This window comes from Schistocerca americana, chromosome 9 (genome assembly GCF_021461395.2).
Source record: "Schistocerca americana isolate TAMUIC-IGC-003095 chromosome 9, iqSchAmer2.1, whole genome shotgun sequence".
Lineage (NCBI taxonomy): Eukaryota > Metazoa > Arthropoda > Insecta > Orthoptera > Acrididae > Schistocerca > Schistocerca americana.
The window spans coordinates 43,861,914-43,881,132 of record NC_060127.1 but is presented as its reverse complement, the minus strand read 5'-3'; the positions used below and the strand labels follow the sequence as shown (position 1 = coordinate 43,881,132).

The 19,219-nt window shown below is 42.1% G+C and overlaps 1 protein-coding gene across 7 annotated transcripts in view; it reads right to left on the bottom strand.

Annotated features, from left to right (window-relative positions):
• Positions 1–356: 356 nt before the first annotated feature.
• LOC124551113 (zinc finger protein 70-like) overlaps positions 357–19,219 on the bottom strand; it is a 147,433-nt gene continuing 128,570 nt past the window's right edge. For 6 of the 7 annotated variants that reach the window (XM_047126053.1, XM_047126052.1, XM_047126056.1 and 3 more), the window contains one exon: positions 357–3,068. In XM_047126053.1, the coding sequence (XP_046982009.1) occupies positions 1,946–3,068 (1,123 nt within the window). In that variant the 3' untranslated portion in view covers positions 357–1,945. The remainder of the gene's footprint in view (positions 3,069–19,219) is intronic. The other variant, XM_047126059.1, reaches the window with a different exon arrangement.

Sequence of the window (19,219 nt, the reverse complement as noted above, 5' to 3'; positions counted from 1 at the left end):
AAATATCAGAGTAAAAAATTTCTATTATTCATTTATGCAAGTCTCAAGTTTCAATTTGTACAATCTTGTAAGATGTAAGAGATTACATTATAATTTCATTCCTAAGAAACTCACACTGAAGACATCTTAAGAAGTAGCCAAATTTTATTATTAAATGTATGCAATAAATTTGTAATGTTGTAATAGGTAAAATGTATTGATATATTCAAATAACATGTGTTAATATTTAGAATCAACGTTACTACCTATGTTCATGTGCCAGTAAAATACATTTACATCTTCAAATTCATTAAAATATATTATTTATTTTCATATTTTTTTATTTCTAGAACTTTTTTAATTGCATCAGAAAGAATACATCATTTTCTGAATATATAAGGAGCATTTTTCTTCAAGTTATGCATGAAGGTATTACTTCAATAAAGAGGCATATAAAAAGCGTAACCAATAAATAGTAAAGCTATTTTTCTAACATATCAGTTAGACTTCATTAAATACAGACCAAACCAATACAATCATATTGTACATTGTGAAAATAAGTGACAGTAGATTCGTCTCTAATTTACATTACCTGACGAAGGGAGACGTTTTGGCTTGGAATGAGTTAACGCAAATTGCAAACCTGAAAATTATATATAAAAACATTACATGACCGAGCATCATTTCTACACAAATACAGTTTCACTACATTTTATATTGTTTTAAGATATGAGCATGTGACTTAAATTCAGTTTTAGTATCTTACTGATTAAAATACTAGATTTTGTGAAGTCAAATTTTGACACTTGGTCAATTGATGCATAACACTATCCACTTGTGTGGCATTAATATTAAAAAAATAATCAAAATAGTGAAAGCTGTGGATATTCAATGTGTACCACCCTTTGTGACCCATAATGAATCTCCTTTCCAAACAAAATGTGCAATAGTACAGTTCTGTAAAAACCTTTTCATATTAACCTCTTTACCACCTAATCAGAATGACTATTATTCCATACATCAAACCTAATTTCATTTATAAAGTGAGCTGCAATGATAAAACAGCACCTCACAACCAGCACAATACTGCAACTACCGATGTAAAAAGGGGCCATGTGTCTCTGGATCACATTAGTTAACACCACATTTTTCAGTCAGAGAAAAAGAAAAAGTTTGGTATGATTGGTATCTCTCACCATAGATTCTGAGAAGCAAACAACAAAATTGCTCATTCTATTGATAAAATGGGGATGAGTGGCTCCATTCTGTTTTGGTTGCTCTAGTGGTGCACTGCTACATATTGAAACAGTGATATCAACGTATACCAGAATAGGCAATACATACATGCAAAAAAACTGAATTATTATTCAAGTAACGTTTTTTCCTAGATGTAATAATGCAAACTTTATCACTGCTCCTTGTGGCTCCACAGGAGGAATAGACATATCAATCGTACTAGATGTAAAATTTCATGAGCTTTCTAAGCCATTGCTATTCTTGCTATTCATCAACGCCTTGTGGCACCATAACATCACAAGCAGTATTCACCACTGTGCATTCACAAATTTATTTTGAGACAGGTTTCACAAGTCCTGCCTGAAAAAGTCTGTTTATCCAATCTGCAAATCTATGTGGAAATACATCAGAAGCACATTGGCATTTTCTCATATTAAGCACTAGGTGTTTTCTGAAAGTACCCTTCCATGGAATTTCTTTTGACAAATGGTGCAAATCCATTATTTTACATCAATGTGGAACTGCGAATATGCCCTCACATTGCTGCTTGCAACTACGAGTGTGACCTCTGGTACTTCTGAATCTCTTACGACATGCAGCTGTAAGGGCGTTAGCAGTATGCAGCCCCAAATGCCGCCTCAGTTGGCTATTTTTATTGAATGATTTGTTACAAATGTCAAAGACCTACGGGTGTTAGTCATTGTGCATATGTGAATGGCACTTCAGTGCTCTACGGTGTGTGAATCTCTTGTTGCAAAGGGTCATCAATGTAGACGTGTTCGCCAGTGTGCACCTGTGAATGCCGCTTCAGGGCACTACTGTGTGTGAAAGCCTTGTTGCAAACGCCACAGATGTAGGGGCGTTCACCAGTGTGGAGGTGTGAATGCCGCTTCAATGTGCTGCTATGTGCAAATGTCTTATTGCACACTTTACAGATATAGGGGCGTTTGCCAGTGTGTAGGTTCGAATGCCGCTTCAGTGTGCTGCTACGTGCAAATGTCTTATTGCAAACTACACAGATGTAGGGGCGTTCGCCAGTGTGTAAGGGCAAATGCCCCTTTAGTGAGTTACTATCAGTGAATGCCTTGTTGCAAACATCACAGACGTACGGTTTATCGCCAGTGTGCAAGCGTGAATGCCGCTTCAGGTGACTATTGTTTCTGAATGTCTTATTACAAACGTCACAGATGTACGAACGTTCGCCAGTGTGCAACCGCAGATGCTCCTTCAGGTGAGTACTTTGTATGAATGTCTTGTTGCATACGTCACAGGAGTATGGGCGTTCGCCAGTGTGCTTGAGTGAATGATTTTTCAGTTCACTATTTTGCTTGAAGGCCTTGTTGCAAATGCCACAGACGTATGGATTTTCACCAGTGTGCAACAGAGAGTGCTGCTTCAAATGACTCTTGCATCTGAATGTTTTGTTGCAAACGCCACAGATGTATGGACGTTCATCAGTGTGGAACTGCAGATGCCGCTTCAGGTGAACGCTTTGTATGAATGTCTTGTTGCAAACACCACAGGTGTATGGGCGTTCACCAGTGTGCAGGCGAAAGTGTTCTCTCAAACATCTACTACTTGTGAATGCTTTGTGACACACACTGCATGAATGACGGGGTTCACATTTGTCCTTGCGCATGTGCTCCTCCAGGTCCTGCAACTGTGCAAATTTCTTTCTGCAGATGTCACATCTGTGCCCCAGACGCCTTGTACCAACTTCATTCCCAAAGGATGCTTCATGCTTGGTGGTGCATTGTATCCTGTTGCTTGTTTCTGCAGCCAGTGGGGTGTTGGTCACCAAATCGCCACTGTCTTCATTAATTTTCTTGTCCTCTATGACAATGGGGAAAGTACTGCAAAAAATTAAGAAAACTGTGTCAGAATGTACTATTACAACACGCTAGGAAATGAAATGAAAAATTATAGTAGCAATGGCTTCATTGCAAATCGTCCTCCAAACTAGATTATAAATTAGGATCACACTGCCTTGAATTGACATAATTGTTAGGAGCCTTTCAAGAGGCAACAGAGAGTTGAGTTCAATTAGAGGATTACTTTTGGACCCAAAAATTGTAAATATGTCAGACAATATTTCACATAAGTTAAATATATGCAGATTCACTGATAGTGGTGTTACTGCAAGGATAGCACAAACCACAATCGTTACTTCAGGACATGTTAGAAATTAACTGTTACAGCCATATGATTGTAATGGATGCTACATGATCATTTAAATCAGCACTATACTCCACAAGTCACCTATTATGTGTGGCAGATACGTTTAGCCAACTGATATGTTGAGAATGTTAATGACTGTATTACAGCTATCGTACCATCAGAAATCACTATCACAAAAATGAGTGGGCGAATTTGCTTATACTATTACAAAAAACAGCATTTTGGTCGAGTTGGAGTGGATGAAAACATTTACAGAGTGATGGACTATCAAACAGAAGTTGCACTAAGAGAAGCTAGTGTAAACATTGTGCATACCTGGAAAATTTATTTTAATTACAGTGGATAGTTAGAAAAAGTTCAGTCTAGAGCTTGATTAAAATTCACAAAGGTATTAGTCTGCAAGAGAAAATTGGTAGGCACAACAGTCTGACTCAACACGCCATAGTTTATTACAAAACTGAGCCTTTTTGTGTTGAATACATCTTAAGTACAACCAATTGTGGCCCAGTACCTAACTGTAAATTATGCATTACTACCACTATACAATTCTCATTATAGTGTTACAAGTAATATTTCATTCATCTGAATGAAAGTGTTTATTAGTATCATAATTTTCTATAGGCATTAGAACACATGTAACATTGGTCACAATCCTGTTCACAGGAAAGGGATTTGGTTCTGATACTACTACATTCTACAAAATCCAAATAAAGCAATCTAAAGTATATACTCTAATCAACAACTAGAAACACGTACCTACTGCACTAATCACTACCAAATAGTTAACCAAAGAAGGGTCATCGACCATCTTCATGCTTTAATCTCCCCTCCATGACTGTCAGTCACCATTTTGGTATGTACTTGGCCTAAGATGAGGTTCAAATATGTGAGATTCCTGTGTAAATGACAGCCTCTTTGAACTTACTATTTTTAAGCTGCCCTGCTAGCGGATTGTGTTTTATTTACTTCTAAAGTACACCAAACAAATATCAGGTTTGCAATAACTGATTCTCTGAGGCAGTTTGTGTTAGCATAAAACACTCAAATAGTGCACAGTCCAAAAGCTACAGCACTTTCAAGACGAAATAAAAAATAAAATCGAAAATATATAAAAAAGGTTTACATACCTCTTTTACTTGCATCAGAGCAAAAATTGTAATGCATATAGTTTTTCCGCAAATCGGTATGGAGAAAGCAAGTGATGATGTCCCTAATAATGGTTTCACTACAATCATAGTAGTTATTGGCACAACCTATACACATGATCTGCCCAGCAGTATGCTGTTATTTGCTGATGATGCTGAGGTGTACGGGAAGGTGTACAGGTTGAGTGACTGCAGGATGATACAAGATAACTTAGACAAAATTTCTAGTTGGGGTCATAGATGGCAGCTAACTCTTAATTTACAAAAATATAATATGGACGAGCAGGGGGAAAAAAACATACTGTTTGGATACAGTATGAGTAGTATCATGCTTGACACTCCCATGTCATTTTGATATCCGTGCATAGCGTTGCAAAGTGGTATGAAATGGGATGAGCATGTGGGGATTGTGGTAGGGAAGGCAAATGGTCGAATTCGGTTTATTGGGAGAATTTTAGGAAAGTGTGATTCATCCTCTTAAGGCATCCACGTACAGCACATTAGTGCGACCTATTCTTGAATACTGCTCGAGTCTTTGACATCTGCATCAAGTTGGATTAAAAGCAGACATTGAAGCAATTCAAGAGGCAGGCTGCTATAATTGTCACAAGTAGTTTCGAACAACTCACAAGTATTACGGAGATGCGTCAAGAACTCTAATGGGAATCCCTGGAGGGCAGGAAAATCCTTTTCGAGGAATACTGCTGGGAAAACTTGGACAAATGGCATTTGAAGCTGAGTGCAGAACGTTTCGGCTACCTCCAAGATACATTTCGCTTGAGGACCAAAAAGATACGATAAATTAGGGATCATGTGGAGGTATGTAGACAGTCGTTTTTCACTCGCCCTGGAAACACATTGACTAATCGTGATATAGGGTACCCTCCACCATGCACCATACAGTGGCTTGTGGAGTATGAACATAGGTTTAGATGTACACGCATCACTATTTCACAGAATTCACACTACAAATGCAAAAATACTGTTGTCGAATGATGTAAAAACTGACTATCTCTATCATGAAATTCATGATAGCTAACTGCATCATTTACAGCAGTCTGAAGTTACTGTTAATACTGACTACAAGGTCATTAATATACAACATGGACAACAAGAGTCTTATCAAACTTCCCAGGAACACACCTGGAGTTGAATGTGCATCTGTTGCTGAGTCTCCATTGAAGATAACATGGTGCTCCCTAATTACCAAAGCACCATCAACACACTTCTCTGTAGCAAGCCTGTAGTTACTTCTGCACCTGTTGAAGGCTCTCCATTTAAAAAAAGAAGTTACATCGTTCTTACCAAGAAACCCACAATCCTCCACACGTTTCACGTTAACATCCTATAACATCACACTTTCGTTATTAAACATTGTTTTTGTACTGATTCAAATGTGTCTCTGAAGTTAAGAAAAATTCCATTTACATGATTGGCTTGATACATGGATTTCATGATGACATGTGAGAGTTGGCTTTCATATAAACATCTACATTTCATCTACTTCTACATCTATGTACACCATGTGATCAAAAGTAACCAGACACCCCCGAAAACATCCGTTTTTCGTATTAGGTGCATTGTGCTGTCACCTACTGCCAGGCACTCCATATTAGCGACCTCAGTAGTCATTAGACATCATGAGAGAGCAGAATGGGCCCTCTGCAGAAATCAGGAACTTCAAATGTGGTCAGGTGACTGGGTGTCACTTGTGTCATACGTCCTGAATATCCCTAGGTTCCGATGTGATAGTGAAGTGGAAACGTGAAAGTACACATACAGCACAAAAGCATACAGGCCGACCTCATCTGTTGACTGACAAAGACTGCCAACAGTTGAAAAGGGTCGTAATGTGTAATAGGCACACATCTATACAGACCATAACACAGGAATTCCAGACTGCATCAGGATGAACTGCAAGTACTATGATAGTTACGCAAAAGTTGAGGAAACTTGGATTTCACGGTCGAGCTGCTGCTCATAAGCCATACATCATGTTGCTGCTCATAAGCCATACATCATGTCGGTAAATGCCAAATGACACCTCGCTTGGTGTTAGGAGCATAAACATTGGACGATTGAACAGTGGAAAAACGTTGTGTGGAGTGACGAATCACGGTACACAATGTGACGATCCGATGGCAGGGTGTGGGTGTGGCGAATGCCCGGTGAACGTCACCTGCCAGGCTGTGTAGTTCAAAAATGGTTCAAATGGCTCTGAGCACTATGGGACTTAACATCTGTGATCATCAGTCCCCTAGAACTAAGAACTACTTAAACCTAACTAACCTTAGGATATCACACACATCCATGCCCGAGGCAGGATTCGAACCTGCGACCGTAGCAGTCGCGCAGTTCCGGACTGAGCGCCTAGCCAGGCTGTGTAGTGCCAACAATAAAATTCGGAGGCGGTGGTGTTATGGTGTGGTCGAGTTTCTCATGGAGGGGGCTCGCACCCCTCGCTGTTTTCCGTGGCACTATCACAGCACAGGCCTACTTTGATGTTTTAAGCACTTTCTTGCTTCTCACTGTTGAAGAGCAATTTGCAGTTGGCGACTGCATCTTTCAACATGACCGAGCACCTGTTCATAACGCACAGCCTGTGGCACAGTGGTTACATGACAATACCATCCCTGTGATGGACTGGCCTGAATCCAATAGAACACCTATGGGATGTTTGGAACGCCGACTTCGTACCAGGTCTCACCCACCGACATCGATACCTCTCTTCAGCGCAGAACTCCGTGAAGCATAGGCTGACATTATCCAAGAAACCTTCCAACACCTGACTGAACGTATTCCTGCGAGAGTGGAAGCTGTCATCAAGGCCAAGAGAGGGCCAACACAATAGTGAATTCCAGCATTACCGATGGAGGGCGCCACGAACTTTTATGCCATATGCCTGGATACTTTTGATCACATAGTGAACATACTCCACAAGCCACTAGACGTTACATGGCGGAAGGCACCTTATACCACAATCAATCATTTCCTTTCTTGTTCTAATCGCAAACAGAGCGAGCGAAAAATGACTATCTATATGCTTCCATATGACCCCTAATTGCACATATCTTATCTTCATGGTCCTTATGGGAAATATATGTTGGCGGCCATAAGGTCCCGAGTTCGAGTCTCGGTCGGGCACACAGTTTTAATCTGCCAGGAAGTTTCATATCAGCGCACACTCCGCTGCAGAGTCAAAATCTCATTCTGGAAACATCCCCCAGGCTGTGGCTAAGCCATGTCTCCGCAATATCCTTTCTTTCCGGAGTGCTAGTTCTGCAAGGTTCGCAGGAGAGCTTCTGTAAAGTTTGGAAGGCAGGAGACGAGGTACTGGCAGAAGTAAAGCTGTGAGTATCGGGCGTGAGTTGTGCTTCGGTAGCTCAGTTGGTAGAGCACTTGCCCGCGAAAGGCAAAGGTCCCGAGTTCGAGTCTCGGTTGGGCACACAGTTTTAATCTGCCAGGAAGTTTCATATCAGCGCACACTCCGCTGCAGAGTGAAAATCTCATTCTGGCCATAAAACCGTTTACAACAGCTTCAAATGCTGGTTCTCTAAATTTTCTCAGTAGTGACCCCCGAAAGAACTTCGCCTTTCCAGCAGGGATTGCCATCTGAATTACCAAAGCACGTCCATAACAACACTTGTGTGTTGTTGGAACCTACCAGTAACAAATACAGCAGGCTGCCTATGAACTGCTTTGCTGTATTCCTTTAATCCGACTTGGTGTGTATCCCAAACACTCGAGCAGTATTCAAGAATAGGTCATACTAGTGTTCTATATGCGGTCTTCTGTGCAGATGAACGACAGTCTCCTAAAATTCTACCAATAAACGAAAATCTACCGCTTGCCTTCCCTACCACAATCCTCACATGCTCGGTCCATTTCATATCGTTTTGCAATGTTACGCCCAGATATTTAAACTACGTGACTATGTCAAGCAACAATACTACTAATGCTATATCCGAACATTACGGTTTTGTTTTTCCTACTCATCCACATTAACTTATATTTTTCTACATCTATGGGTTAATATTGTTGAAACAGTCTGCCATTCATCGCACAAACTAGAAATTTTGTCCATGTTATCTTGTATCATCCTACAGTACATACATACATATATACATACATTAATCCTTGTTCCACAGATCATGAATACGACATTTTGTAATGATGTGGAATGTATCATTTTAACATAAGTTTTCTTTACACAAAATAATTAATTGATTAATTAATTTTTTTCTTTTTTTATAGTTACTACTTCATATCTAAGACTTCATCTATTGATTAGAAGGAGTTGTCATTCAGAAATTCTTTTAATTTTCTTTTAAATGTTGGTTGGCTATCTGTCAGACATTTAATACTATTTGCCAACGACGATCTTTCCCATACACCACAGCATCATCAGCAAACAACTGCAGATTGCTGTCCACCAACTTACTTATGCATGATGAAAAAAAGATACTGAACGGTAATTGTGTGGATGCCTTCAGCTACCCTTGTTGTTTATGAGCGAGATCCATGCTTTCTTCCAACACAGCTTTTTATTCCAGAAATCCAGGGGTTATTATCCCCCCGTTGGTGGGGAGGCTTGCGTGCCTCAGCGATACAGATAGCCGTACCGTAGGTGCAACCACAACGGAGGGGTATCTGTTGAGAGGCCAGACAAACGTGTGGTTTCTGAAGAGGGGCAGCAGCCTTTTCAGTAGTTGCAAGGCCAACAGTCTGGATGATTGACTGATCTGGCCTTGTAACAATAACCCAAACGGCCCTGCTGTGCTGGTACTGCGGACGGCTGAAAGCAAGGGGAAACTACAGCCGTAATTTTTCTCGAGGGCATGCAGCTTGCATCAAGGGATCACCAATGTAGTATTGGAGGGCAGCGTGGAGGGTAAAAATCGTAGAGGGAGACCAAGAGATGAATACACTAAGCAGATTCAGAAGGATGTAGGTTGCAGTAGGTACTGGGAGATGATGAGGCTTGCACAGGATAGAGTAGCATGGAGAGCTGCATCAAACCAGTCTCAGGACTGAAGACCACAACAACAACAACGGTCTAACTAAGACACAAATTCTATACAGGATGTGACAAGAAATGCATTTGGTGCCGAGACCGTGTTCAATTTTAGAAGACCCATGACACCAATGTTTTTATCACTAATTTCTGCAGCAACACGAGAATTAAATTACTGCCACATTTTTGGAACTTCTCTTGTAAAGGAACATTATGCTTTGCACTGTTACACTCGCAAGCGAACATTGTCAAGTAACAATGAACCATCTTGATAAGAAACTTGACTTGAGAGCAACGTGACGCAGTCGACAGGCATACTGGCGTCACTGCTCTTCTCAGTTCTGAGCGCACAGAGATCACGCAGACTAGAAAACAGTGTCTCCCGCCAAGTATGTGTGCCTGCTGAGAATTTCTCTGGATTTCATTCAACCCTACATAACGTAACTGTCATCTTCAACACAGTTCTTGGCCGCACCGTGCAGGGACAATGACGATGCTCCTGCAGCGGTCTCGATGGGAAGTGTTTGATCACCCTCCAAGCTGCCCAGACTTAGCTTCCTCTGATTTTCATCTCTGCTCAAATGGACTGCTGGTTGTAAAACCAATATTTTGGCACAGACAACAAGCTGCAGTCCAGCACAGAAAATTTCCGGAAAGCACAGGTGGCTGCCTTCTATGGTGTGGGTATTGAAAAGTTGGTACAATGCGACGACAGATGTCTAACTCAGAGTGGTGACTACGGAAAGAAGTAGCTGGAAGTTGTAGCTAACTGATGCAAATAAAACTGTTCTGATTATCACTGTAGTTTCCATTTTGTCACTAAGTGTTCCTTACTTTCTGAATAGCTTTTGTATGTTGTACTAAACGTTTTCGTTTTTTAAAATTGATTAATCATGTTGGGGTATATTGCAAAATTTCAAATTATTAAAAAAGTTGATTATATATTGTTCAAGAACATTAATTGCATATAAACTTTTACATGATTAACATTTTTTTAAATGTCTTCGTTTAGAAGATATTCCCTCTAAACCTGAAATACCAAATAACGTTTTGGAGTGTGTTTTAACCCTAAAATGTGAAATTGGGCACACAAAAAATAAAGCATATTGCAGTATCTTGCCCCCTCTACACACGTGGAAAGTTTCATCAAGTTAGTTTATTGACACTGGGAACGTTCCCTTGCCACTTCCGGTTATTGAATCATACATTAATTCCTTGACACCATCTTTGGGGCCACTGAAAGCTATTACATAGGATCAGAATTTCTTTGGGTTTTGTGAATGGTGTTTCGATAAAAGTCTGCGAAGTTAGTCCTTGAACGTTTCAATCACAGGCCTTTCGACAGTCAAAGAAGTTTAATTTAGCATCTCTCTATATATAGCCCTTTGCCTCTTTTCGCATCTATCACTTAGTAGTCACTCTTTACTTAGCAACTTCTTTAAAAAAAACTGTATACATAGAGAGTCTATACCATCACAAATAGTTCTACCAGGTTTATATCTATTCAGTGGCTGGTCATCTATTTTCTAGACCTGTGCCTGAGTTCCTCTACTCGCTCCTACAGAGAACAAACATCTTGAGTACAGCCATGAGATATGATAACACTGGCTCTTTATCTATACTACTGAAAATATTTGCCTTTCTACTTATTTCACACTGAGATGACGGAAGTCATAGAACATCTCCTAATATCATGTCAGACATCCTTTTGCCCGACGTAGTGCAGCATCTGAAGTCGTTCAAAGTCACCTGTAGAAATACTGAGCTATGCTGACTCTAAAGCTGTCCATAATTGCGACAATGTTGCCAAAGCAGGATTTAGTGCACGAACTGACTTCTCGATTATGTCCCATAAATGTTCAGTGGGATTTACGTCAGAAGATCTAGGTGACCAAATCATTCACTAGAATTGTCTAGAATGTTATTGAAACAAATCACGAAAAATTCTTTCGCGGTGACATGGCGCATTGTCATCCATAAAAGTCCATCATTGTTTGCGAACATGAGATCCATGAAAGGCTCGAAATTTCATTGTTGTTTGCGAACATGAAGTCCATGAATGGCTGAAAATGGCCTCAAATTTGCTGGACACATCCATTTCCAGTCAATGACCGGTTCAGTTGGCCCAGACGACTCAGTCCATTCCATCTAAACGAAGCCCACACTATTATGGAGCAACGACCAGGCAGCACAGTGACTTGCTGACAATTTGTATCCATGGTTTCGTCCATTCTGCGCCACACTTCAATCTAGCATCAGCTCTTACCAACTGAAATCAGGACTCATCTGACCTGGCCACGGAGTAGAGGCTGAATTGTTAATTCAATTACTGGTGTTACTGACTTGCTGCCTTGTCTGCCTGCGAGCATCAGCAGCAGCAGCACTTACTGATATGCTCTGCAGTATTTCTTTGCTGGACTGCTATGACTTCATGGTTGTTGTGTGTTGGGAGGCAGTTTGTATCTGGCAGTGAGTTCGGATCTGGCAGTCGGACAGTTGGGACGCGGCAGAAGTTGGGTGGGTTGCAGCGGCAGTGAGTTTCGGATAGCCATGACTCGCCCGACCGTTGCCGGCACACATAGTTTCAATAGGGATGGTCTTGGTTGATGGCCGGATGGTAGTCTTACTGGACGACGTGATGACTCGCTGATCGTTTATGGGTTGGAGATGTGTGTGTCTGAACTTGTGGTTCGTCCTCGTCACTGCATAGTCACACTTTTACCATTGGTCATGTTCTTCATCCAAGTGTTTGTGATATTGTGTGTAGCTTGTGATGTCGACTGTCCAGTTATTGTACTGCTGTTTCTGTGCTGATGTGTAGCAGTTGGTTGGTTGGCACAGTCGCGATGTAGCAGCAGAGGGGCATGCAGCGTTAGGAAGGTGCGGATAGCCATCACTTGCCCGACACACATGTCTCAGTGGGGACGACCTTGATTGACCATCGGTCAGTCTTCCTGTTAGACGACTTGTACTTGGCCGGCGATTGCTTGTGGGTTGGCTGTGTGTGCTGACTCATGGTTCATCCTCATTATTGCACAGTCATTGCCGTGAGCATTAGCCAATCCTCATGCAGATGTTCTGGGGCTGTGTGTAGTTTATATGATTTTTAGGACAAGTTTATTTAAGTGTTGTCGGAGTACTGCTTCTCAGTTAGTCGGTTGTTTGATTAAACAACAATCCTTATGGGTTGTCTGGGATCCACTATTGTTTCGTTCCACAGTCTCTGCTGTCAGTATCAATGGAATTTTGGTGCAAGTGCAGAGCGGAACCTTGGTGCAAGTGTGCAGCGGAAATCACCTTGGCATTGGTCTATCGACAGTCTGTCAGTTGGGTTGCCGTCGGATTGAGCGTGTTTGAGCCAACTGCCAGTCTCACCTAAGTGATCGTTAGTATTTCTAGTGGTGGCCGACCCCCTAAACTTCTGAGTGCTTTTAGCTGCACAGCCTTTTCTTATTTTCTGTTGTGTGTATTTGTAGGGCTCATAGCTGATGGTTTTGAAATTTTTTGTGGTGTTTTACGTCATAGGCCTTCAGCTGTTTTAAATTTAAAAGTTTCTTCCTGTCAGGTGTTAGATTTTTTGGGCCTTCAGCCTGATTAATATATTGTTTAAAGATAAAGCCTTGGGTCTTCTGCCTACTAAAAGTTATTTTAGCTGTGTTTTAAGTCATGGGCCTTCAGCTGTTTTAAAATTAAAGTTCCTTGCTTGTCAAGTATTAGACTGTGGGGGCCTTCAGCCCAATTTAAGATAAGGCTTTGTTGTTTAAATTTATTTTACCTTGAGTTTTACGTCATGGGACGTTCAGCCGTTTTTAAATTAAAGATCTTTGTCTTTCGAGCATCAGACTATTTGGGGCCTTCAGCCTAATTGAAGATAAGGCCTTCTGCCTTGTGTTTTTTATTTAATTTTACCTTGAGTCTTAAATCATGGGCCTTCAGCCGTCTTTAAATTAAGGTTGTTGCTTTTCAAGTGTTAGATTACGGGCCTTCAGCCAAATTGTAGAAATTACTTAAGGTGAGGCCTTCTGCCCTCTAAATATTCTCTTTGGCGTCTGAATTTTGAGTTAATTACTTTTAGCCTTTTTTTTTCAAAATTAAAGTGGTTGTGCCCTTAAGGCACAAGATAGTGTGGCGTCCTCAGCTGATAACTAAGTTCAAAAATTTGTACTGTAATGTTTGGTCAAATAAATAAAGTTATATGTGTGTGAGTGTAACTGACAGCCGCTCATTATGGCCCTTTCCACAATTCCAACTACCTGTCCTGTCCTGTGGGTTTAGCAGGGCATATCACTGGTAGAAGGGCGTGGTTACGCATGTGCTTGCCTTTGTAGTTGCTGTCAATTTCACTCTGGTTTCTTTTGTGTTTGGTGGCACTACATTGTTTGGGTTGTTATTTGTTTCAGGTGTTTATTGTAATGGCAGTCAGATAGTGTTCAGTGATCAGCCTGCTCCGGAAGGACCACCTTGTTTACGAGGTGGCAGTAAGGTGCCAACCGATTGAGCAAAGTCTTCCAGAATTTGTAGCCTGTTTGCGCGCCACCGTGCTTCAGCTGGTTGACGCCACGTCGGCGGTGGTGGGTGAGACAGTAGCGGTCATTGGAATTTGTTCAAGGCTGTTACAAGCCTTGCGGACACTATTTGCGTTTTGGGAAGGCACTCAACCTGCTGACAGTCAACTGAATGGGGTGCGGGTACAGTTAGTGCGGTTTGAGTAGGTGGGCAACCTTTGTTGGCTTTCAAATCCTTGTGGTTCCTTTTGGGTGTGTCAGCTTTGGATTATTATTCTAGTTATTCATTTTGTGAGGTTTAGGTCGGTCCCTTCTTCAGAGTAGGGATGTTGGTTGCCTATGAGCATGTTGCCTCTGCACTGTTAAAGTCCAAGTGGATACCTCGCTATTTTCGTTGCTGACTTTGAAATGGTTTTCAATTGGTCGACTTGCGGGACTTAGGTCGGTCCCTTCCTCGTGCAGGGATGTTCGATGGCCAGTGTGTGTGTTTCCTCTGCAGGGTTGGGTCCGAGCGAGTGTTTCGCTTGTGGCGTTTTTCAGCCATTGTCCTCCCGCTTCGTTTGGAGCTGCTAGTTAATTTCATTTCGGCATGTGACCCCCCAGGTTCATGTTTGAGGAGGGGTGGTTCAGGCATGCGTGGCTCGTGTTTGTACCATCTCTCTCTTTTACATTCTGTCTTACTGTACTGCCACATCGTTTTGTTAATTCAAGTACTGGTGTTGTTGCCTTGTCTGCCCGTAAGCAGCAGCAGCAGCACTTATTGGTATGCCTCGCCGTATTATCTTTGCTGGACTGCCATGACTTCCTGGTTGTCGTGTGTTGGGCGGAAGTTCGTATATGGACCTGGCAGTGGGACGGTTGGGACGCGGCAGAAGTCGGTCGGGTTGGAGCGGCAGTGAGATTCGTATAGCCATGACTCGCCCGACGGTTGCCTGCACACATGGTTTCAATAGGGACGGTCTTGGTTGATCGCTGGGTGGTCGTCTTACTGGATGATGTGATTGCTCGCCGATCGTTTATGGGTTGGAGATGTTTGTGTCTCAACTTGTGGTTCGTCTTCGTCACTGCATAGTCACTGCTTTTACCATTGGTCACGTTCTTCATCCAAGTGTTTGTAATATTGTGTGTAGCTTGTGATGTCGACTGCCCAGTTATTTTAGTGTTGTTTCCATGTTGATGTGTAGTAGTTGGTCGGTTAGCGCAGTTGCGACATAGCACCAATGGGGCATGCAGCATCACTTGCCTGACGATTGCCGACCTTGGGGGCGACCTTGGTTGACCGTCAGTCAGTCATCTTGTTAGAGTACATGTATTTGGCTGGCGATTGCTTATGGTTTGGCTGTGTCCGCCGACTCGTGGTTCATCCTCGTTATTGCATAGTCATTGCTGTGAGCACCATCTAGTCCTCATGCAGATGTTTGTGGGGCTGTGTGTAGTTCATGTGATTTTTAGGACAAGTTTATTTAAGTGTTATCAGCCTACTGCTTTCAGTTAGTCGGTCATTTGATTAAACGACGTGGGTTTTCGGGTCGTCCACCCCTTATGGGTTGCCTGGGATCCATTCTTGTTTGGTTCCACAGCCTCTGATGTCAGAATCGTTGGAATTTTGGTGCAAGTGCGGAGCAAAACCTTGGTGCAAGTGTGGGGTGGAGCATTGGTCTGTTAACGGTCTTTCAGTTGGGTTGCCATCGAATTGAGGATGGTTGGGCTGACTGCCTGACTCACCCAAGTGATTTTTAGTATTTCAAGTGCTGCCCGACCCCCAAAACTTCTGAGCGCCGTTAGCTGTGCTGCCTTTGCTTATTTTCAGCCATTTAAAATTAAAATTCGTTGCTTGTCAAGTGTTGGATTGTTTGGGCCTTCAGCCTGATTAATATATTGTTTAAAGATAAAGCCTTGGGTCTTCTGCCTACTAAAAGTTATTTTAGTGGTGTTTTTAAGTCATGGGCCTTCAGCTGTTTTAAAATTAAAGTTCCTTGCTTGTCAAGTATTAGATTGTTTGGGGCCTTCAGCCTAATTTAAGATAAGGTTTCGTTGTTTAAATTTATTTTACCTCGAGTTTTAAGTCATGTGGCGTTCAGCCATTTTTAAATTAAGGATCTTTGTCTTTCGAGCATCAGACTATGTGGGGCCTTCAGTCTAATTGAAGGTAAGGCCTTCTGCCTTGTGTTTTTTATTTAAATTTAACTTGAGTCTTAAATCATAGCCCTTCAGCCGTCTTTAAATTAAGGTTGTTGATTTTCAAGTGTTAGATTTTGGGCCTTCAGCCAAATTGTAGAAATTATTTAACGTGAGGCCTTCTGCCCTCTAAATATTCTCTTTGGCATCTGAATTTTGAGTTAATTACTTTTAGTCGTTCTTTTTTTTTTTTTTTTCAAAATGAAAGTGGTTGTGACCTTAAGGCATATTCAAGAATTTGTACTGTGATGTTTGGTCAAATAAATAAAGATATATGTGTATGAGTGTAACTGACAGCCGCTCATTTTGGCCCCTTTCCACAATTCCAACTACCTGTGGGTTTAGCAGGGCGTTTCATCCGTGGTGGGATGTAATGTCTGAAATTTGGTATTTCGACCCACTCTTCACACTGTAGATCTCAGAATATTGAATTCCCTAACGATTTCCCAAATTGGGTATCCCACACCTCTAGCTACAACTACCAGTTCGCAGTCAAAGTCTGTTTTATGCACTGCCCTTTCCCAACTTGTGTACGCAATACTACCGCCATCCTTATATGTGCATATCGCTATCCCATGAATTTTGTCACCTCAGTATAGTTATTTTTTGTACTTGGGTGATCATTATTGTGACAAATACCTGATGAACACTCATGCCGGTTTTAATGAGGTCAGATATAATTATTGTAAAGAGATGCAGCACCTTGCAGCCAGAAGAGGGCTTCTGACGTACCTATTCTGAGTGGTTACCAATTAAGAGCTTTAGTATTGTTTCAAATGATGTGTCGCCTCGTCATCCACTTTCAAAGAATGTTGACGATAACATTGTGGAACATATGTTGGGATTCCAAATGGATAGGTAGTTACGTAGGTAGGGAAGAGGAAAGACACTCATGTTGTTTGTGTGCAAAGTATTAACACTATCAATTCATGTTTTGCGGAGCACATGTACAAGACATTCATACCATCGTATAGCTAAGGACGAACTAAAAACTCTTATGTGACAATCCACAAATTTCACTCAAAGAATTTGTGAGAAACACAATAAGGTCGCAAGTTCATAAACAATAAGTTGTCACTCGGAGGGCGAAGTACCCACAGAGACCCCCTACCGATCCACCCCCTCCAGTGTGGAGCACCGATAGGAAAGGCTGGCGATAGCGTGGGAACATCCGCTCCCTCTTTGGTCACACGCCAGAGCAACTGGGCCATTTCTCGCGGGTAAGGGTAGGAGGGTACTTTGTCGTCCTCTAGTCGAAATAATATTGACAAGTGGTGGGTAGCCCTACAGACCCGCCCACAGAGCGAGCGAGCGTTGGTTGTGGTCAGTGTATTCCAACCTCAAAAGCTGTGAAACTTCTTCGAACTCTTCTTGTGACAGTGATTGATTCTGGATTGTGGTGTCATATTCCGGCTCTTATAACTACTGGTCAGCCAATATGATCGTTACCATATCGTTCACTGAAATATTGTGCACGACCCTGGTAGGTTTTAATCATTGTAAGGAGACAGTGGAAAACATCTCATGTAGCAGTATGTCAAAGGCATTCTCTCCTCGCTAGCGGCCTCGTCGCGGTCCTGTATCAGGAGGTTGTAACAACTCTGTGGATCGTTTCGGTCGCGAGCATAAATTATGTGCAATGTGCTCTTTAACTAGCTGGACCAAAACAGGTAACTCAGCAGTAGTTGGTAACAGCGCAGCGGTGATAAATTTTGCCAGAAAGCTCAGGTCTTCACAGTATAAGATTCCTGCTAATGACGCCTGTAAGTCATCCTTGGACACTGTTCTAATATTTAGAAATCCTTTGGGCAAGGCTTCTGTCCATTGCTCCTTTCGCACAAAACTGCTGCCCTGGTGGTACAGTGCCAATGCTCTATGAGCCCACTGCTCTGTGGAGGGTAAGCTGTCGTCCTGAAGCGTCGGACAGCACAAAGGTGCGTCATTCCGATAATACGGGAGGCAGGAACTGGTGGACTTGGTTCTTTTTAATACATACAAGACAGCCAAAACGCAATGACGCACAGCTATTACCCAGTAACACGATCTATTACCGAGAGTGCCGTCCTGAAACAGACAGACGTCCTACAAGATCAAGATGGACATGTCTTCGCTCCTTTCCTAAATGATATTTAGCATACTTGAGCTGTGTATGGCTTCCTACGTCACTTCATTGATTGGTAACACAAGATTGAGTCCACAACTTGCAGGCCGTCTTCACTTTTGGCCAGACAAAATATTCCATTATTAATTTTCTGCTTGGTCATAACCCCCGAGTGAGGTATGTTGTGCAATTGTCGAAACCAGTCTCCCCAAATTTTTTGGGGCTGTCGGCCGTAACTGCTTTTGAGAGACGTCACACCACAATTGAGAACGTAAATCCTGTAGCAGCGTAGGCATCACAAGGACAAGATCAGACCAATTACATCGTACCAAGAGGTGTTTAAGCAATCATTCTTCCATGCTTCACATCTGAAAGAAAAGGGAAGCAGACCTAGTTTCATGACGTTCCGATAACTGGTGGCGCTATACGTATCTTTCAAAATAGCGTCTGTAATGGGGGTGCTTTCCAAACAGAGGCCCGTCATTTGAGTTTCTTTTGGCAGGAAACCAGAGCATCGCAGATATTCACAGGCGCTTGCAGAATATCTACGGAGATATGGCAATGAACAAAAGCAGGGTGAGTGGTTGTGCGAGGCATCTGTCATCATCGCAACAAGGTCACATAAATCTGATCTCCCGCATGCCAGGCAGTCACTCACAGCTGTGACTCCTGCATCGTTGTTACGTGCGGACACACTCGTTCGAGGTGATCGATGGATGACAGTTAATGAAGAATGCACTCTGATGCAAGCAGCATGTGGATAATGGGGAGGTTATGCATGCAGCAAGACGTTGGCTCTGACGTCGACCAGTAGAGTAATACCATGCGGGCATACAGCCCCTCCCAGTAAGGGGGCGTAAGGCCGTCGCGCTTGTGGAGAGTA